General features: G+C 41.0%; 1 protein-coding gene across 4 annotated transcripts in view; it reads right to left on the reverse strand.

Annotated features, from left to right (window-relative positions):
• Positions 1-1,322: 1,322 nt before the first annotated feature.
• The window catches only part of C7H12orf75 (chromosome 7 C12orf75 homolog), a 41,759-nt gene continuing 25,104 nt past the window's right edge, over positions 1,323-17,977 (reverse strand). For 2 of the 4 annotated variants that reach the window (XM_057743495.1, XM_057743493.1), the window contains 4 exons: positions 6,731-6,766; positions 5,826-5,905; positions 4,825-4,862; positions 1,323-2,181 (listed from right to left, as the gene is read on the reverse strand). In XM_057743495.1, coding sequence (XP_057599478.1) covers positions 4,858-4,862; positions 5,826-5,905; positions 6,731-6,766 — 121 coding nt within the window. In that variant the 3' untranslated portion in view covers positions 1,323-2,181; positions 4,825-4,857. Of the gene's footprint in view, positions 2,182-4,824; positions 4,863-5,640; positions 5,717-5,825; positions 5,906-6,730; positions 6,767-17,977 lie in introns of those variants that run through there. The other 2 variants (XM_057743492.1, XM_057743494.1) reach the window with 2 other exon arrangements.

A 17,977-nucleotide genomic window follows, 5' to 3' on the forward strand; every position in this document is an offset into this window, starting at 1 on the left:
CAGAGGATGGAAACAGAAAGCAAGAAACCCACGGTGGAGAGCCCTGACAGATGCCCCTATCCAAGTGATCATGGCAAATATCACCAATAACAAGGTATGCTGAAATCATGAGATGTTACGATATGATGTGATGAGGGGGGCACTTCACCTCTGTGGTATTCTTCCCCCCAAATTTATAACCCCTGTCCGGAAGAAAACATCAGACAAATCCAGATGGAGGGAAATACTGTAAAATATCTACCATAGGCTTCAAAAGTCTCAAGTCATGAAAAACAAGGAAAGACAGAAAGTGCCAGGAAGCGGAGACTCAGGAGACAGGAGAGCTAAAAGCCACAGAACGCAGTGGAGTCTCGAGCTGGATCCCAGAACAGAAAAGGAGTGTTAATAGAAAAACTAATGGAATCCAAGGAGAGGCTGCGTTGTACCAATGTTTAATTTCTCAGTTTTGACAAATGTGCTATGTTTATATAAGATGTTAACATTAGGGGAAGCTGGTCAGACACAGAAAGACAGAGAAGGTCACACAGAGAAAGACAAATAACAGATGATATCCGCTTATATGTGGAATCTAAAAGAAGGGTACCAATGAACCTGCTTACAAAACACAAATAGAGTCACAGATGCACAAAACAAACTATGGTTACCATGGGGGAAGGAGAGAGAAGGTTAAGTTGGGAGATTGGGATTGACATATACACACTACTATATATAAAATAAGTAACTAATAAGAACCTACTGTATAGCATAGGGAACTCTACTCGATACTCTGTAATGACCTATAGGGGGAAAGAATCTAAAAAAGAGCAGATATATATGTATATGTATAACTGATTCACTTTGCTATACAGCAGAAACTAACACAACAACATTGTAAATCAACTATACTCCAATAAAAATTAATTTTTTAAAAAATGAAGAGTGTATAGGATCTCTATGTATCACCCTCATACTCCTCTGTAAATCTAAAGTTATTCCAAAATTAACAGTTTTCAAAAAGTTAATCTGTTACCTCTAATGGGATACACTGCTGATGTTTCACCTAAATTTCATTATGGATGTGTGGATATGGGACAGAGGAGTAGGTATCATAATCATTTCTCAGTGATTCTCATCTTCAGTTTTATTTTTCAAATTAGTTTGATGTCCCTATGATAATTGCATGGACCAAATATATAAGATAATGCTCTTGTGAAAATTTTTGGTTTTTCACAGTAATCTACTCCTACATTATTATTATTTTTATACTGATGAATTGTATCTATATATCACAATGTGTGACTTACTTGAAAGTGCTCTTCCGAAAAATAATGAAGAAATGCAGGTAAAGAGGGATAAAAATGTTTTAGTGGTTGAAATACACTGGGAAATGGAGTGATTTACATTGCAGTACTAAGCGGATACACACAATCACTATCAGATTAAGACCTTTCCAAATATCCAACCAACCATCAGTGACAAGTCCTTGAAAACAGTGTAGAGTTAACATGATGAGATGCTCTGATCACACACAGGAAGAATGGGAGACTCAATGGCTATGAAGTATTTGTAGTTACATAAGCCTTTGACGAAAGAAAATAGGAAATGAATTGAAAGGTACATATAGCATGCAAATCTCAGCAGTTTAAGTATTGCCACGTAATACCTGGTTCCCAATAAAGAAACGCCTCTGACATTTAAATAAAGCTAAAAATCAAATAGTAAAAAAGGGGAAGAGATAAGAGTAGGAATCAATTTAACCACGTTACAGCTAAAAATTAACATGAAGTAGAAATCGTGAAAGATAACAGACAAATATATTACTTTGGGTAATTCACTGATAGTGCCTTATTATTTTCAGGTATAAATAGATGAAGGATTTTGTTATACAAAAACTATCAAAAAAGTATCAGTGAAAAGACATGATCTTCATGAGCTGTGGGGATGGCCAGGGTGAGAACCCAGCTGGGGCACAGCAGCCAGCTGGGCGAGAACCCTTTGTAAGCTTGTCTTCCGCAGGTGGAGCACAGAAAGTTCCATACACATGTTTAACCAATTCCTTTCTAGCATCACAACACTCAATACGTACCCATGGTTTTAACTATAAACTAAGAATTTGGGGGTGTTTAGAGTTTCCTTGGAAATGTCTGTGCATGTTACAAAATCCCACGAAGCAGAAATTCCATCCAGATCTTGATGAGCAGGCTATGAAGGCAACAAACAAAAAAGGGGAAAGAGTTAGCAAGCGTGAAAAGGCACCACTTAGATAAAAGCATATCAGCGTTAAGCCTGCAAATTATTGACTGATTTTCCTTTCAGTAAAACACACGTTCAACATCCGTTCGATATTGATTTGAGATTGACTATGTGGCCAGCACAGTGTGAAGCACTGATGACACTTACATAAAGAGACAAAGTCAGGTGGAGAGAGAGACTTCTCAGCTTATAATTCAAATACAACAGGATGATACCTGAACGTAGCTACACGGCAACATCACAAAGATATGGACTGCTCAGCCACAAGCCCTCCCTCCCTTGTTAGGTCAGACCCTCCTGGGAGGGGCAAGCCATCCACTTTATCTGGAGCTCCCCCGGGGGATCTGATGCAGTGAGCCCATCCACTGGCACTTGAGAAGCAACACTGTACTGGCAGCACTCCGTACATCTAAATGCGCATAACTTTCACCCATGAGTCATCTATGGAAGAAACTACACATTTGTATCGTGATATAAGTAACTTTAAGAGATTCTGAAATCATTCCTTGATTTGCTTCAAAAAGTAACCAAGTCAACTCTGAACTTGGGTCACTGAGTGAGTTCAGTGGCTTTATTTCTAGAGAGGTTTTATATGTTAGGTCCAAAAAACAGTGTCTCCAATCTTTTCCATAAAATGTCTCTTCTCATCAGGGTTTCTGCCCAATAATTTAAGCCCAGATGCTACACATTCAGATGCCTCACAGAGAAGTACCACAATAGATGCTTAGCAATTGAGTAAATGGATAGCCTATCAACTTAGAAGGCTTTTCAGATAATTCAAAAGAGGCAAATTGATTGTTTAGCAATAGAGTTAAAGAATACAGAAAATTGAGAGGAGAGAACAATGGCAATAAAATATTTTTTATTTTTATATTGATAGCCTTAAGCAGTACCTAGCCATCTAATGTCATGCGGGCTGACTCACCAGCAGTGTTGCTCAACTGTTATCAGGAAATTTTAGACCCATATACAAAGCTGGACAATCAGCTTGTCTAACTCTGTCATGTAAAAACTGAAAGCGGGTGAGGCTGGGAGAAGGTAAGGGACTCATCTAAGGTCTCGTGTTAATAGCAGAGCTACTGAGTCTCCTCATCTCTATCTACAGAGCACTTCTTCCCACTATTCAGTTGCTTCTTGAAACATACTCATTTGCAGGAGGGTAAACACTAACATATGCTTACTTTCAACTAAATTATCTTTTCTATTTGAGGCAAATAGTAAAAACTGCTGCATCAGGGAAAACTGACAGGGAACTCAGAAATCTACATGAGAGTTAGAACTCTGTTAAAAACACTAGAAACAGAAAATCTCCAGCAAGTTCCTGAAGAGAAGCCCAACACCCTCCTGTGGTTATGGGCACTAGGGAATAAAGCTCCATAATGCTGTAGCCTTGCTGAGAGAGTATCTGATGGTCTTGATTGCCCAAGATTGTTGTATTTCTTGTCCAGAAGAAACCAGATACAGCTTCCGTGTCCCTTTTCCCCAGTAGGAAAGCTTATCTGTCTCCACCTGTGAGCTTATTCTGCAACCCATCCCATCCCAGACACCAGCACCTGTACTCGCCCTGAGCATGAAGTTGGTTCAATATCAAATCAGTCTTGCTTCTGATCTACCAATGGCTGGATTCCAGTTACAGAAAAGGATGCCGGTACGATGATGATGAAGTAGTAAGCAGAAGCTACCATTTACTTCATATTTAACCCTAACAAGAACCTTTCGAGATAAGCATCAGGGGAAGTGACTTGCTCAGCTAGTAAGTGAAAGAGTCTGAATTCTAATCCAAGGTTGTTTGACTCCCAAAAGAGAATGTGCTCTCTCAGGACACAGAGCATTCCTGATCACTGGATGTCCAAAAGAGGTGGGATGTCATTCAGCAAGACTGAGAGACAGTGGGGATCTAAGCATCGCATGCATTTTGGTCCAGGTAAACTGAAACTCTTTTTCTTTATGGAAATGCTGCTCACTATCTTTTACAGACTGGTACCCAGAGGGTAGTTAATCAATGAAAGCTATTTTTCTTCTGTCCTTTTTCTTGTTTGTCTTATCATTCTAACTCCAAGCTCTCCACCAGGTCCACAGTGCTTCATCTTTTAAACTTGGCCTACGATTTTACTATCCCTTCCTGTAAAACTGCATCTTTGTACACTGATGACTGCCTATCTCTAGTGGGGTTTTGGTACTGGTACATCTTCTCTCCGTATATCAACTACCCCTGGCTATTGCCAAACATTTAATATTGACCCTAATCTAATTCCCAGCCTCTCTAGTCTCTCCTTTTCTGTCATTTCCAAGGTCCTAGCCCCTCAGAGATCTTGGCAATGAAGAGTGAAACCCCAGTAAGTCGAAGCAAACAGCTTGTTCTTATTAAATGAATTAAGTTACATTTGAAAAAAAATGAAATGAGAAAAAAAGTAACTGCAAAGAAAATAGATCTAATCATTAAAGACACATACTGGGTTCCACAGATCTAACTGCAAGTGGAGACCCCTCCTAATCTCCAGTTCAAGACGTCTCAGAAAGAGAGAGCATTACTGTCTACAGCTAATTCATCAAGGCTAAATATATAGAATTATTTAGAAAAATATACAGTACCTCTCGATTATTGAGTCATGATATTATTTTCTTCTAATCTTAAAAAAGAGAAAATTAAGAAAAGTTAAATGTTCAGTTATAAAGAACATATTCTAGTTTCCTATAAAACTACAAATAGTTGTGACATATATGTACTTGCGAGTCTAAATCATCACGTAGAGAGAAAGCAATGAGGAACAAATAACCATAGTATGTTAAAAAGTAATGTAACAAAGGCTTGTGTACCAATTAAATTACATATCACATATGTAATTATATGTGTACATATTAATAGTTCTTTAAAACCATATATCAGACAACGGTACAGTGATTAGTAAATCAGCATTCTTTACCACGAGCCACACTTAGAAATTTACTGAAGCAGGAAGCTATCCACAAGGCTGCAGTCGTACCTATTATCAAAAGAACTGCATTAGCCCCGCAATTACTATTAAAACTCAGAAAAAGCAGCCTCTACTTCATTTCATTGTACAAAAGGCAGTTAATATTCTTCTAATCACCAGACTACGTATCAGTCAGTCACTTTTATAGTATAGGAATTTACCTTTATGTTCTACAAAAACCCCCATAAACTTACTGAAATATTTGCTTTCATTTTCACACTGATCATCACTGAAATTAACAAGAAATTTAAAATATCCATGGACCATAACCACAAAGAGAAGCTAAATTTTGCTCTGGAATTACTCTCATCATGTGGGCAGCAATTTCAAACAAACGATTACAATGAGCAGATGTGGTTTTTTTTTTTTCTTTAGGCTGCACCCTGTGGCATGTGAAATCTTAGTTCCCCGACCAGGGATCAAACCTGTCCACCCCTGCAATGGAAACGTAGAGTCTTAACCACTGGACCACCAGGGAAGTCCAGGATATGGTTCTTACACACGGTTCGCTGCAAGTCAGTAATATGTAGGGTGAGTCAGGCAAGCTGAAATATACATTTCATATGTTTTTCACAAAACAAAAAAATAAACTTGTAAATAGCACGTGGTTTTACTTACTTTTTTGCACAGTCTTTGTTTGATTGGACACCATATTGACAGCTTCAGATGGTAGACCAACATACACCCCTCCATAGTTTCTTGATGAAAAGAAGCAGACAGAGAAAAATCAGACCAAACTACATGGTTACTATACATTTGCAGAAAGTGATGAAAGCATGGGGCCCTTCAAACAATTACAGAATTATTAAAATATCTCATGACTTTTCAAAAGTAGCATTCAGAATATTACTGTCCTTGGAGAGAGAATTGTTTTTCTATGTTTTGTTTTGTTTTTAAAAAGAAGCTATATCTGAAAAAAAGAAAGCTGTGTAGTAGAATTTTTAGATATTTTACTTGCAATGAGAAAGAAGTTGGGGTTTTTAGAATTTAGTAGAGTAATAAATATCAGTAGTGCAACATATTACAGCTAATCAGTCAACATGTACCAAGAATTCAGAGTGGTCAATGTGGTATTAGGTGTTATGGACACACAAAAACACTTTACCTGTAGGTAGATAGAAAGTGAGGAGAAAGAGAGAGGTAAGGAGTAATGAGAGTGGAGTGTAGCTAATCAGAGGATGGAAGGTCGGAGAAGGCAGAGGGAAGGAAGAGATGTCATCCAATTTGAGAGAACAGCACATCCAAAGGCCACAAGATGGAAACTAGTACAGGCTGAGTGCACAGGACAAACCAAGCTTGTTTGGAAGAAGCAAAGATTATGGTACCTGGGCGAGATCTTTATCACATTGCATGCTCCTACCTGTATGCTCTGTGCCAAAAGTTCTCCTGTGGAACCTGTATTATTGGCAACGTGCTACAGTGGTCAATTAAACACGTGAATTAAATTAATTCACATTAAATTAAAACCCATGAGGTGTGGCCGAAATTATTTAAATTAAAGATAGCTTCAACATCAAACATACCTCCTCTTGTCATCTTCTGTTATTGATTCTTCTGTTCTAAAAGGTCAAAAACATTTGCTATGAGCCATTTTGTTACACAGTCAGAGATTTCATTTTGGCTCTGAGGAAAAGCGGACAGATGAGTTACAGCCAATTTTGTTTATTTCAAGTTCTTCCATCGAGTATTTCTGTAACATGGGATTCTGTCTCCACCTCAATCATTTCTACACTAAGAAACTCATAGTTTTTTACTTACTGAAAAGCACAGATCCATCAGATACCAAGTCCAATTGCTGAACAAAATGAAAACCTGAGGTAAACCATCATGGAAAAGAATATTAAAAAAAAGAATGTCCATATGTGTATAACTGAATCACTTTGCTGTACAGCAGAGATTGGTACAACACTGTAAATCAACTATACTTCAATAAAAAGATTTAATTTAATTTAAGAAAAAAGAAAATACTAATTTGAGGGAAAAAAATAAAAACAAAAACAAAAACACCTGAGGGCAGCCAAGACTGGAAAGAGCACATAAACTGGGTGTCAGGAAGCCTGGGTTCTTGTCTCGGCTGTGCCACTCGCTCCCTGTGTGACAGGCTGTGAGCAAGCTGCCTGCCTGTATCTCATCTGTAAAATACGGGGATCGACCAGATGACTCCCAAGGTCCCTTCTAGTCCTAACACATTATGAGTTTGTGTGTTTTATGCCAGTTCAGTAGCACAACTCTAGGTTTGAAAGATAGTGCAAAAAAGAGTTAAAGTCAATTTAACTTTCTTTTATCTAAAAAAACAGCCATTTTATACATGATCTACTGCAAAGAGAAGGCAAAAATATTCAAAATAAATTTCTAGAGGGACTCAGTACTTTAAAATGCACAGTCTCTTTCCTTGAGTAAAAGGAATCCGTATTCTACTAGAATTTCTCAGCATATTTTTAGGAGGATCAGGAAGCTTACCTTGAAGTTCTAGCTAGCATACATTTAGTAATTTTTCTGGAAAAAAAAACAAACCAAAAAACAGGATTCAAATGTATCTGGCTGAACGCAACATGTAATTCTAAGGGGCTTTGGTTAAGAAGAAAGCAGAGTGAAAACATCTAAACAGCCTCATTGAATCTTTTAATTGTAGGGATTGTCTTTTCATGGTTTCGTGCATTTAAAAGTTGTGAATGTATATGTACCTGAGATTTTGCTTCATTGTAACAGTCAGTAAATCTGAAGTCTATAGAGAAGAGAAGTGGAGATTTGGAAATTATCTCTTGAAGACTGTCCATGCATGCAGAAAATACTTCAATAGAGGGCAAAAACCACCCTGCAATCTAATTTGTCCATATTGAGCAGATAACCTAAATTCGCCAGATAATTATCAACTTCATTTATCTCTTGCTAAAGTTGGATCGTTTTTTAATTCAAAGGTGTCAAAGTCATACTGTATTAGAACTGTGTGTTATGCTTACTGAAGTGGTATAACACTTTTAGGTGCTGTTTACCACTTTTAATTAAAATGGATTTATAACCCGTTAGTACAGACACTAGTAAAACGATGGTGACACACTCATTCAAGAGTATCAGAACTGTTAACTCTGGTTCTGAAGGGCCAACATTATCATGAAATTGTGAAGCCGTAACTGGAAGATTTGGACATATGCAATGCCTCGTTTTTTTGCCACAGATATTCTTTTCAAATCCAATGACATATCTGTGTATTTTAAATCTTTCCCCTTTTGCCTAATTCGGCTTATGGATATATTCAACGTTTTAAAATACATTTAACTTCCCCAAATGTAAGAAAATTATCACTATTTATTATTTTTAATCTATTATCTCTAGTAAATTATTTAATGCCCTAAAACCCAACTTGTGTTCTCCATGGTAAAATTAATCAACAATCTTAACATATCTAACTTGCAGGAAAGGATAGTATGGCTGCAATATTTATTGGATAATAAATTAAGCTTCAGATATATTACTAACTCTTTAAAAATACCATTTGTAAAGACTTACCAGATGTCCATGGACTTACCAGATGTCCATTGTTTTAAACCTTCAAGTAAGTTATAATGCCTGCCTTTGTCTATATGCTTCCTTCCACAATTATTCTATGATACGAAGACTGGAGACTAAAGACTACATGGGTAAAACTAGCATCATCAATGAGTCCTTCCTATGTGTTAGGTACAATGCCAGACATTTCACATGCCTCAGTGCTATTCCTCCCAACAGTTTTGAGAGTTTAGACCTGAAGACACAGGTTCAGAGAGCCAGGTAATTAACAAATATGCAAGTCCAACAAGCAAGACCAACATTGAAACCCCATCCATCTGACACCAAAACCATGCTCCACATTCTAATTCACCACTCTGCCTCTCAGACAGATGTGTAAGTAAGAAACACTTCCAATGACAAACCAACATGTTGGTTTCCCCCAGAGTGGGTGCTGCCTCTGTACCACTCTTTCAAAAGCTTCGAGACTTGCCCTTGTCTCAAAACCTGCTCCTGTAACTGTGCCAGGCCCTTCGCTCATGCGATTCTACTATTTCCTCTAATCTTCACCATAATCCTGAAAGATGGGTATTAGCCACAATTGAAGACGAAAAACAGAGGCTCTGCAAGGTGGAGTAGCATGACCAAAGTTACACAGCCAGGTAATAGAGCCGGAATTCAAAACCAAGGTTGTGTGATTCCAGCTCCTGCTTCATAAACTGTGAGCCCACGCTAATTTGTATCAGAGAAACACTCCCAACTCCCAAGCTGGATCTCTCTGATTTTTATCATCCCATTTATAAGAAACAAGATGGCAGAAGAGTCTTAGTCAATATTTCAATAGCATTAGCCCTAAACCTCTATGCTGCCAGAGATAATCAATCTTTGTAGAACTTGTCAAATGGCTACATAACCCATTTTTATCCCAGCAGAAAACCTCTTCAGATCAGCAGTTACATTAGACTCTATTCACCTGGACAATCGGGTCCAAAGTGAGGTTAAATCAGAAAACGACAGTTGGTCTAAACCAAATCTCCTTGTGGACCGAGAGGTCCAAGCCACTCTGTTTAGCTGCCTGACAGCCAAGTGCTGCCCTGTCCTGTCCAGGAGGACAGCATCCTCCCAGCCAGGGTGACGTGGTCCCGCCCTGACTACAAGGCTGTAGCATTTGAAGAAGAAATGGTTCGTCGAGCAGCAATAAAGACCCCTGGTAAGAGGAAGCCCGGAGATGGTAAGCCACAGGTCCTGAAAAGCTGGCAAAGCCATGCCATGATCACTAGTCACTCCAGGTGGGCATCCCAAAAATATCCCTTCTGGTGTGGGGACCAACTTCTCCTGAAAGGGCATTTCCTGCCAATAAAAAGTGGACATTATTTCAGGGCAGTTCAAAACCAGGGTGATAAATTTATCTGACGGCTAAGCAACATAGCAAGAAACTTCAGTCTTTAGGATTCTAATCCCTGGGGAGAGTCTCAAGTTTTAAATAGTGGCCTGGCCGTCCAAACACCGGGGCTGCCCCACCTGTAGACCATTTTAAGGAATCGCTGTACTTGTTTCCCCTCACGAACCATATTTTGAAAGATTTTGCTATCAACTGGCCTTACTAACTCATTTGCTGATAATTTTCTTAGACATACTAGTGCCAAAGGGAGCCTCTGATGTGCATGGGAGTCTGTGTAATCTGAATCAAAAGCAAATAAATCTTACATTTTGCTAATGTAGAGCCTGTGCAGCCTCATGGTAGGCACATGCAGATTTCCGCTCAGTTTCTAAAGTAATGCAAATAGCCTGTGGTCCTTCTCCGACCCTGCCAACCCAGAGCACAGGGCTGGGAGTTGCACTTGGGCCAGAGTACTCCCCACCGCAGAGCCCTTGGATGAACCACTGTTTTTCATGAAGGACTTGATTATTTTTCTTTTCTGGTCACTCCAGCTTTCGTGGAAGGGCAGTGGCTATTGCGCAGCCTGCAGCTGTGATTGCTGCAAGATTTGTTCCCAAAACCAGGGAAAGAAGTGGGGAGGGAGCGCAGGACGGAAAGCCACAGGGACCCCGACTTGGCGAGAACTGCAGCCGCTGACAGTCTAGAGGGCCTTGGGTCATGGACAACATGGCCCTATTTTCTGCCAGTACTAAAGACAGAGAATGAGATGACTTCACCCCGGAGTCTTCCCTTAGAAAACAGAGACTGAAGATTGAATTAGTCCATGCTGGAAACGACAAAGGGAAAAGGCGGCTGATTCACAGTAGATGAGCTGGAAGAGTCCAGACCGCTCTGCTGCTTTTGACAACACTGCTAGGGAGTTAATTGGTCCAAATATCTCCACAAAGCCAGCCTATCTATACTCTTGCTCCCTTAGACAAGAAGCAAGGGGACAGACATCAACCAGGAGAAATCTCCCAGCGTGGCGATCCACTTCTAAATAATAGTTCTGAAGCAGTGCAGGAGTCAGCGCCCAGGTGCCTACGAGCAGAGGCACTGAAAATGGGAAATGCGAATGAAGGGATTCGGGGAAGAGAACACCCCTGAATCTACCATAAATTGGGAAGAAACCTTGAGAATAAGGCTTCTACCAAGAGAACCAAAACACAGGGTTAGAGGAGGCAAGGGACCAAGTACCACACATCAAATCGCCTAAAAACAGAACGTGGAAGGTAACTTTCACCCGTTTCCCTCCCCCTTGCCCGGCCCCGGCCCCCACTTCACCGCCACGGAGGCTGATGTGGATAAGGGGAAGGAAAACCAGCACAAATTACCAAGGGGTCAACAACTGGAAGCAACTACGTGGCCCGTCAAGACAAAACCTGCTTCTGCCCGGGAGGCTGTGCCGGACCCACCCTCCCCACACGCTGCAGTAGAGGGGCGAGGGCTCTGAGGAGCAGCCTCCTTTGCCATGTGGCTCCCTGTGAGGCTCTACCAAAGAGGATGCTCGAGAGACACAAACGCAAAAAAGAGGGGGAAGGCCTCCTCCTTCCAGCTCTGCATGCTGCGCCCGCCTGCAGCACCCCAGCAGCTGGTTCCAGCTTCCAAGACAGACCCTATGAACACAACTTCTCTGGTCACTACAGCTCAAGTAGGCGGGCAGTGGCTACTGTGTGGCCCCCAGCTATGGTCACTGCTGGATTACAGCATTCAGATTTTATGACACCATCCTGGTCGTGCCTCCACCCAGAAGTCTGGGTTCCGGCCCCAGAGAAGCCCTCCTCTTCTGGCTCCTAGATGCCAATAACCCCAGTCTCTTTCCTTTGTCACTCCTGTCCTGGGAGTGGTAGCCACTTCCTGCTGTAACTCTCCCTACTCTCTCAGTCTTCCCTTCTTACATCCTCAATCCTCCATGACCTGCTTAACCAATTACTAACAGTAAATCCTCTCTGCAAGCATAGTTAATGTGGTTTCCCTTACCCTGGCTGGACACTAACTGATACATTACTTGGTAGCAAGAACAGGGCTCATCTCCCACCTCCTAGATTAAATGGTCCTCACTACAGCATTTAAAGGACTTGTTATTTCCTGTTTATCAGGTCCAATCACTATAATGTCGTCCATGCATTGGACCAGTATGATGTGCTGTCAGACATCAATAACATCAACATGCTGCAGAATAGAGGATGCACGGCAAGGCTGTGATGGTATACTGTTGGCCTTGCTGGGTAAAAGCAAACTGTTTCCATCGACAATCGATTCAGAGATAAAGTATTTGCCAAAGGCTACATAACAGGGGCCAGGGGCTATGTTCATTGTTTTCTATAAAGGTACCACACCTTGAACAGCAGCTGAAATAGGAATCACCATTTCATTAAGTTTACAAGAATCCAAAGTCACTCTCTAAAATAAATCTGCCTTCCGCATGGGCCAGAGAGGCAAGTTAAGAGGAGACGTGAGAAGTGTCTTCATTTTTTCAAGTCTTTGGTGGGGGCACTAATTTCTGCAAGTCCACCAGGAATGCAATACCCCTTTTTGTATATTATTCTGGTATAGAAGGGAAATTCCATAGGCTTCTGCTTGACCCTTCCTACCAAGATAGCCCTTCCTTCACAGGTAAGAGAGCCAATGTGGAGATTCTTCCTGTTGCCACATACATCTACTCTGATTATGAACTCACGAACTGAGGAAATAATCAGAGCATGGCATCTGCAGACTACTGGACTCACTGCAGTTTTCAGGTTAAGCAAAATTTCATTTTTTACCTGATCAGTATAAGCCCACACATGGACTGATGGCCCGTAGTGGCATTTTGGGTCCTCAGGTATCAATAGCAACTCAGAGCCAGTGCCCAGAAATCTCTAAAAGGTTCAGGTACTTCCTTTTGTTCTGGACACAATTTCTCTAGCAAATGAACACAAATCCTTTGGGAAAGACATGAAAGAATATCTACCGTATATACATGTGGCCGTGTGTAAAATTCCCTCAAGGGAATGTGGCCGTGTTTAAAATTCCCTCAAGGGAACGTGGTCTTAGTCACTTTGAGCCTGAGTTGGGTCTGGAAACTGGGTTAAGAGGCTATGCCTTTCCACTGTGATGACTCAGTTCAGGTTTCTGGCTCACAGACTAGAAGTCTTCCTCTTATAAAATATACAGAGGGAGAAAATGAACCTTTAGATGGCCATCCTTCTCATTTATCCCTAGGGAGATTGTGATCAACGAGCTCTCATCAAATTTCCTTCCAGGATGAAACATTCTGTCTCTTCGTCCCTGCTGTCTGTTATGGTGAGTGTGCCCACCTTGTCGTGGGTGGTTCAGTTCTTGGCCTCTGCCTCTCTGGGATCCCATTATGCCCAAGGAAACAAAGAACACATCTCAAGGGCAGCATCTCCCAACCGTCGTAGCCACATTACAGAGGACAGTCACCTTGGATACTCCCTTCACTATGTGTTTCTCGGTTTGCTCAGTGCCTTGGGGAAGGGAGCCTCCTCTGCAGTGGGGAGCAGCTCACACTTGAGAAATTCACACCAGCATACCTGTCTCCTCAAGCCTTTGGATTCCTTCCTCTCCATCACACCAGGGAAGGTCGGACACACTTCTCCCCTGGTGAGACTGTAAGCTCTTCCAGTTAAGTTTCATCAACCAAGTGGACTAAACTGTTAAAAGTCCCAGCCATGCACCTAAATTAAATCTAGAATCTCTGTTAAATACAACAGTATCAATAAATTCACTCTCTGCATACACACCTTCCTCCTTTGTCTCACACCCTTAGAAGCCATTTCCACACATCTTCCCAAAGATTCTGGTAAAAGAAACTGCACAAGCCTCCAATTACGTTGCAGTATAAGCTCTTTCCTCCCGAGTCAGACTTTGTGCTTGTCCCGTGGGAGCACCCTGAGATCAGACTCTATTTCTGGGTCCAGTAGCAGTAAGGGGTGGTTGCAGTAGGTCCTGAGGAGGACAAGCACCTGCTACCAAGGCAACCACCCAGGCAAGGGGACCCGAGTCCATGCCTCTCAGCCAGCTGGTCTACCCCACTCTCAAAGGCCCTGCCAGGAAGACAGAAAGTTTCTGGCTGGCAAAGATGGGGAGACAAAGTCAGCTCCTCATCATTGGCTTCACCTCAATTCTAATTTAGGCCAGGCTAGTGCTCTTGAGAGAGACAATGGGAAACAGGAGAGGCTTTAACAGCTGCCTCTGATCTAACCAGGGACTAAACGGCCACAGACTACTCCCTGCAATGTGGAACTGAATCTAAAACAGGTAACAATAGAACTCCCATATGATCCAGTCATCCCACTCCTGGGCATATACCCAAAGAAAACCATAATCCCAAAAGAAACTTGTACCATGATGTTTATTGCAGCACTATTTACAATAGCCAGGACATGGAAGCAACCGAAATGCCCATCAACAAATGAATGGATACAGAAGATGTGGCATATATATACAATGGAATATTACTCAGCTATAAAAAGGGATGAGATGGAGCTATATGTAATGAGGTAGATAGAACTACAATCTGTCATACAGAGTGAAGTAAGTCAGAAAGAGAAGGACAAATATTGTATGCTAACTCACATATACGGAATCTAAAAATGGTACTGATGAACTCAGTGACAAGAACAAGGACGCAGATACAGAGAATGGACTGGAGAACTCGAGGTTTGGGAGGGGGCGGGGGGGGTGAAGGGGAAACTGAGATGAAGCGAGAGAGTAGCACAGACATATATATACTACCAACTGTAAAATAGATAGTCAGTGGGAAGTTGTTGTATAACAAAGGGAGTCCAACTCGAGGATGGAAGATGCCTTAGAGAACTGGGGCGGGGAGGGTGGGGGAGACTCGAGGGTGGAGGAGTTAAGGAAGGGAGGGAATACGGGGATATGTGTATAAAAACAGATGATTGAACTTGGTGTACCCCCCAAAAAATAATAAATAAAAAAAAATAGTATAAGAACCATAAAAATAAATAAATAAATAAATAAATAAATAAAACAGGTAACAGAGAAAGTCCTGCCACTTAACACAGTCTTAATGCCTTAATACCGTGGCAAATGCAACAAGATGAGAAAGTCACACCCCTCCCCACCCTCGTTGATTTCTGGCCTCCCCAACTAAGTGAAGAGGAAGGGGGAGGGTGGTGTAAAGAGGCAGCTAGGCTGGCTTTTTTTATTCAGCGGTGTAAGCAACCACCTATTTGAATAATTTTAAGTGGCTGGAAATGCCAAGATTTAAATATCGTTTAATTTCACCTGTTGGCTAAAGTTACAAATTCAATTCCTCTCTTATCGGTCAAGGGTGCCTCAGTGTCAATGAAGGGAGAGGCATGTGAGAGAGAGGGCCAGGGCCCCAAGGGAAGGGCTGGAACTGAGAGCTGGGGTTCGGGTATAAACAGGGTCCACTTTACAGTTGCGCCCAGGACACGTCTTAGAAGGAAGACTTACTTCTGGGGTCCAAAGAGTAAAGGAGCGAAGTAGTACTAAAGGACATAGATTAATTTTAGCAAGTAGTTTCCTCCAGTTTCCAATCCCCATGAGCCACCACTCTACAGAGTAAACGTGTGTGATAAACTTGGTTTTTTCCAGAGGGAGCCTGACCGAAAGCCTCTTGGTAAATTGCTTTGTCTGGTCTCAAGACAATGTCTTATTTCTGAGCACATACAGCATTTGAAAATTTGTGCAAAGTGATGTCATATTGGGAAAGAAAATGTAATAGTGTGATATTTTTTTTTTATCAGTTTTTTTTTTATTACTTTTTTGGGGGTACACCAAGTTCAATCATCTGTTTTTATACACATATCCCCGTATTCCCTCCCTTCCTTGACTCCCCCGGCCTCGAGTCCCCCCCACCCTCCCCGCCCCAGTCCTCTAAGGCATCTTCCATCCTCGAGTTGGACTCCCTTTGTTATACAACAACTTCCCACTGACTATCTATTTTACAGTTGGTAGTATATATATGTCTGTGCTACTCTCTCGCTTCATCTCAGTTTCCCCTTCACCCCCCCGCCCCCTCCCAAACCTCGAGTTCTCCAGTCCATTCTCTGTATCTGCGTCCTTGTTCTTGTCACTGAGTTCATCAGTACCATTTTTAGATTCCGTATATGTGAGTTAGCATACAATATTTGTCCTTCTCTTTCTGACTTACTTCACTCTGTATGACAGATTGTAGTTCTATCTACCTCATTACATATAGCTCCATCTCATCCCTTTTTATAGCTGAGTAATATTCCATTGTATATATATGCCACATCTTCTTTATCCATTCATTTGTTGATGGGCATTTCGGTTGCTTCCATGTCCTGGCTATTGTAAATAGTGCTGCAATAAACATCATGGTACAAGTTTCTTTTGGGATTATGGTTTTCTTTGGGTATATGCCCAGGAGTGGGATGACTGGATCATATGGGAGTTCTATTTGTAGTTTTTTAAGGAACCTCCAAATTGTTTTCCATAGTGGCTGTACCAACTTACAGTCCCACCAACAGTGCAGGAGAGTTCCCTTTTCTCCACACCCTCTCCAACATTTGTTATTTCCAGATTTTGTGATGATGGCCATTCTGATTGGTGTGAGGTGATACCTCATTGTGGCTTTGACTTGCATTTCTCTGATGATGAGTGATGTTGAGCATCTTTTCATGTGTTTGTTGGCCATCTGTATGTCTTCTTTGGAGAAATGTCTATTTAGGTCGTCTGCCCATTTGTGGATTGGGTTATTTGCTTTTTTGGTATTAAGCTTCATGAGCTGCTTGTATATTTTGGAGGTTAATCCTTTGTCCGTTGTTTCATAGGCAATTATTTTTTCCCATTCTGAGGGTTGCCTTTTAGTCTTGTTTATGGTTTCTTTCACTGTGCAAAAGCTTTTAAGTTTCATGAGGTCCCATGTGTTTATTCTTGATTTTATTTCCCTGATTCTAGGAGGTGTTGCTTTGATGGATGTCATAGACTGTTCTGCCTATGTTTTCCTCTAGGAGTTTTATAGTGTCTGGCCTTACATGTAGGTCTTTAATCCATTTGGAGTTTATTTTTGTGTATGGTGTTAGGAAGTGTTCTAATTTCATTCTTTTACATGTTGCTGTCCAATTTTCCCAGCACCACTTATTGAAGAGACTGTCTTTTTTCCATTGTATACTCATGCCTCCTTTGTCAAAGATAAGGTGCCCATATGTGTTTGGGCTTACTTCTGAGTTCTCTATTCCATTCCATTGATCTTCCTTTCTATTTTTGTGCCAGTACCATACTGTCTTGATCACTATGGCCTTGTAGTATAGTTTGAAGTCAGGAAGCCTGATTCCACCAACTCCATTTTTCCTTCTCAAGATTGCTTTGGCTATTCGGGGTCTTTTGCATTTCCATACAAATCGTAAGATTTCTTGCTCTAGTTCTGTGAAAAATGCCATTGGTAATTTGATAGGGATTGCATTGAATCTGTAAATTGCTTTGGATACTACAGTCATTTTCACGATGTTGATTCTTCCAATCCAGGAACATGGTATGTCCCTCCATCTGTTTGTGTCGTCTTGGATTTCTTTCATCAATGTCTTAAAGTTTTCTGCATACAGATCTTTTGCCTCCTTAGGCAGGTTTATTCCTAGGTATTTTATTCTTTTTGTTGCAATGGTGAATGGGAGAGTTTCCTTAATTTCTCTTTCTGCTCTTCCGTTGTTAGTGTATAGGAATGCAAGAGATTTCTGTGCATTGATGTTGTATCCTGCTACTTTACTAAATTCATTGATTAGTGCTAGCAGTTTTCTGGTAGAGTCTTTAGGATTTTCTATATATAATATCATGTCATCTGCAAAGAGTGACAATTTTACTTCTTTTCCAATTTGTATTCCTTTTATTTCTTTTTCTTCTCTGATTG

The sequence above is a fragment of the Hippopotamus amphibius genome, chromosome 7, assembly GCF_030028045.1.
Source record: "Hippopotamus amphibius kiboko isolate mHipAmp2 chromosome 7, mHipAmp2.hap2, whole genome shotgun sequence".
Lineage (NCBI taxonomy): Eukaryota > Metazoa > Chordata > Mammalia > Artiodactyla > Hippopotamidae > Hippopotamus > Hippopotamus amphibius.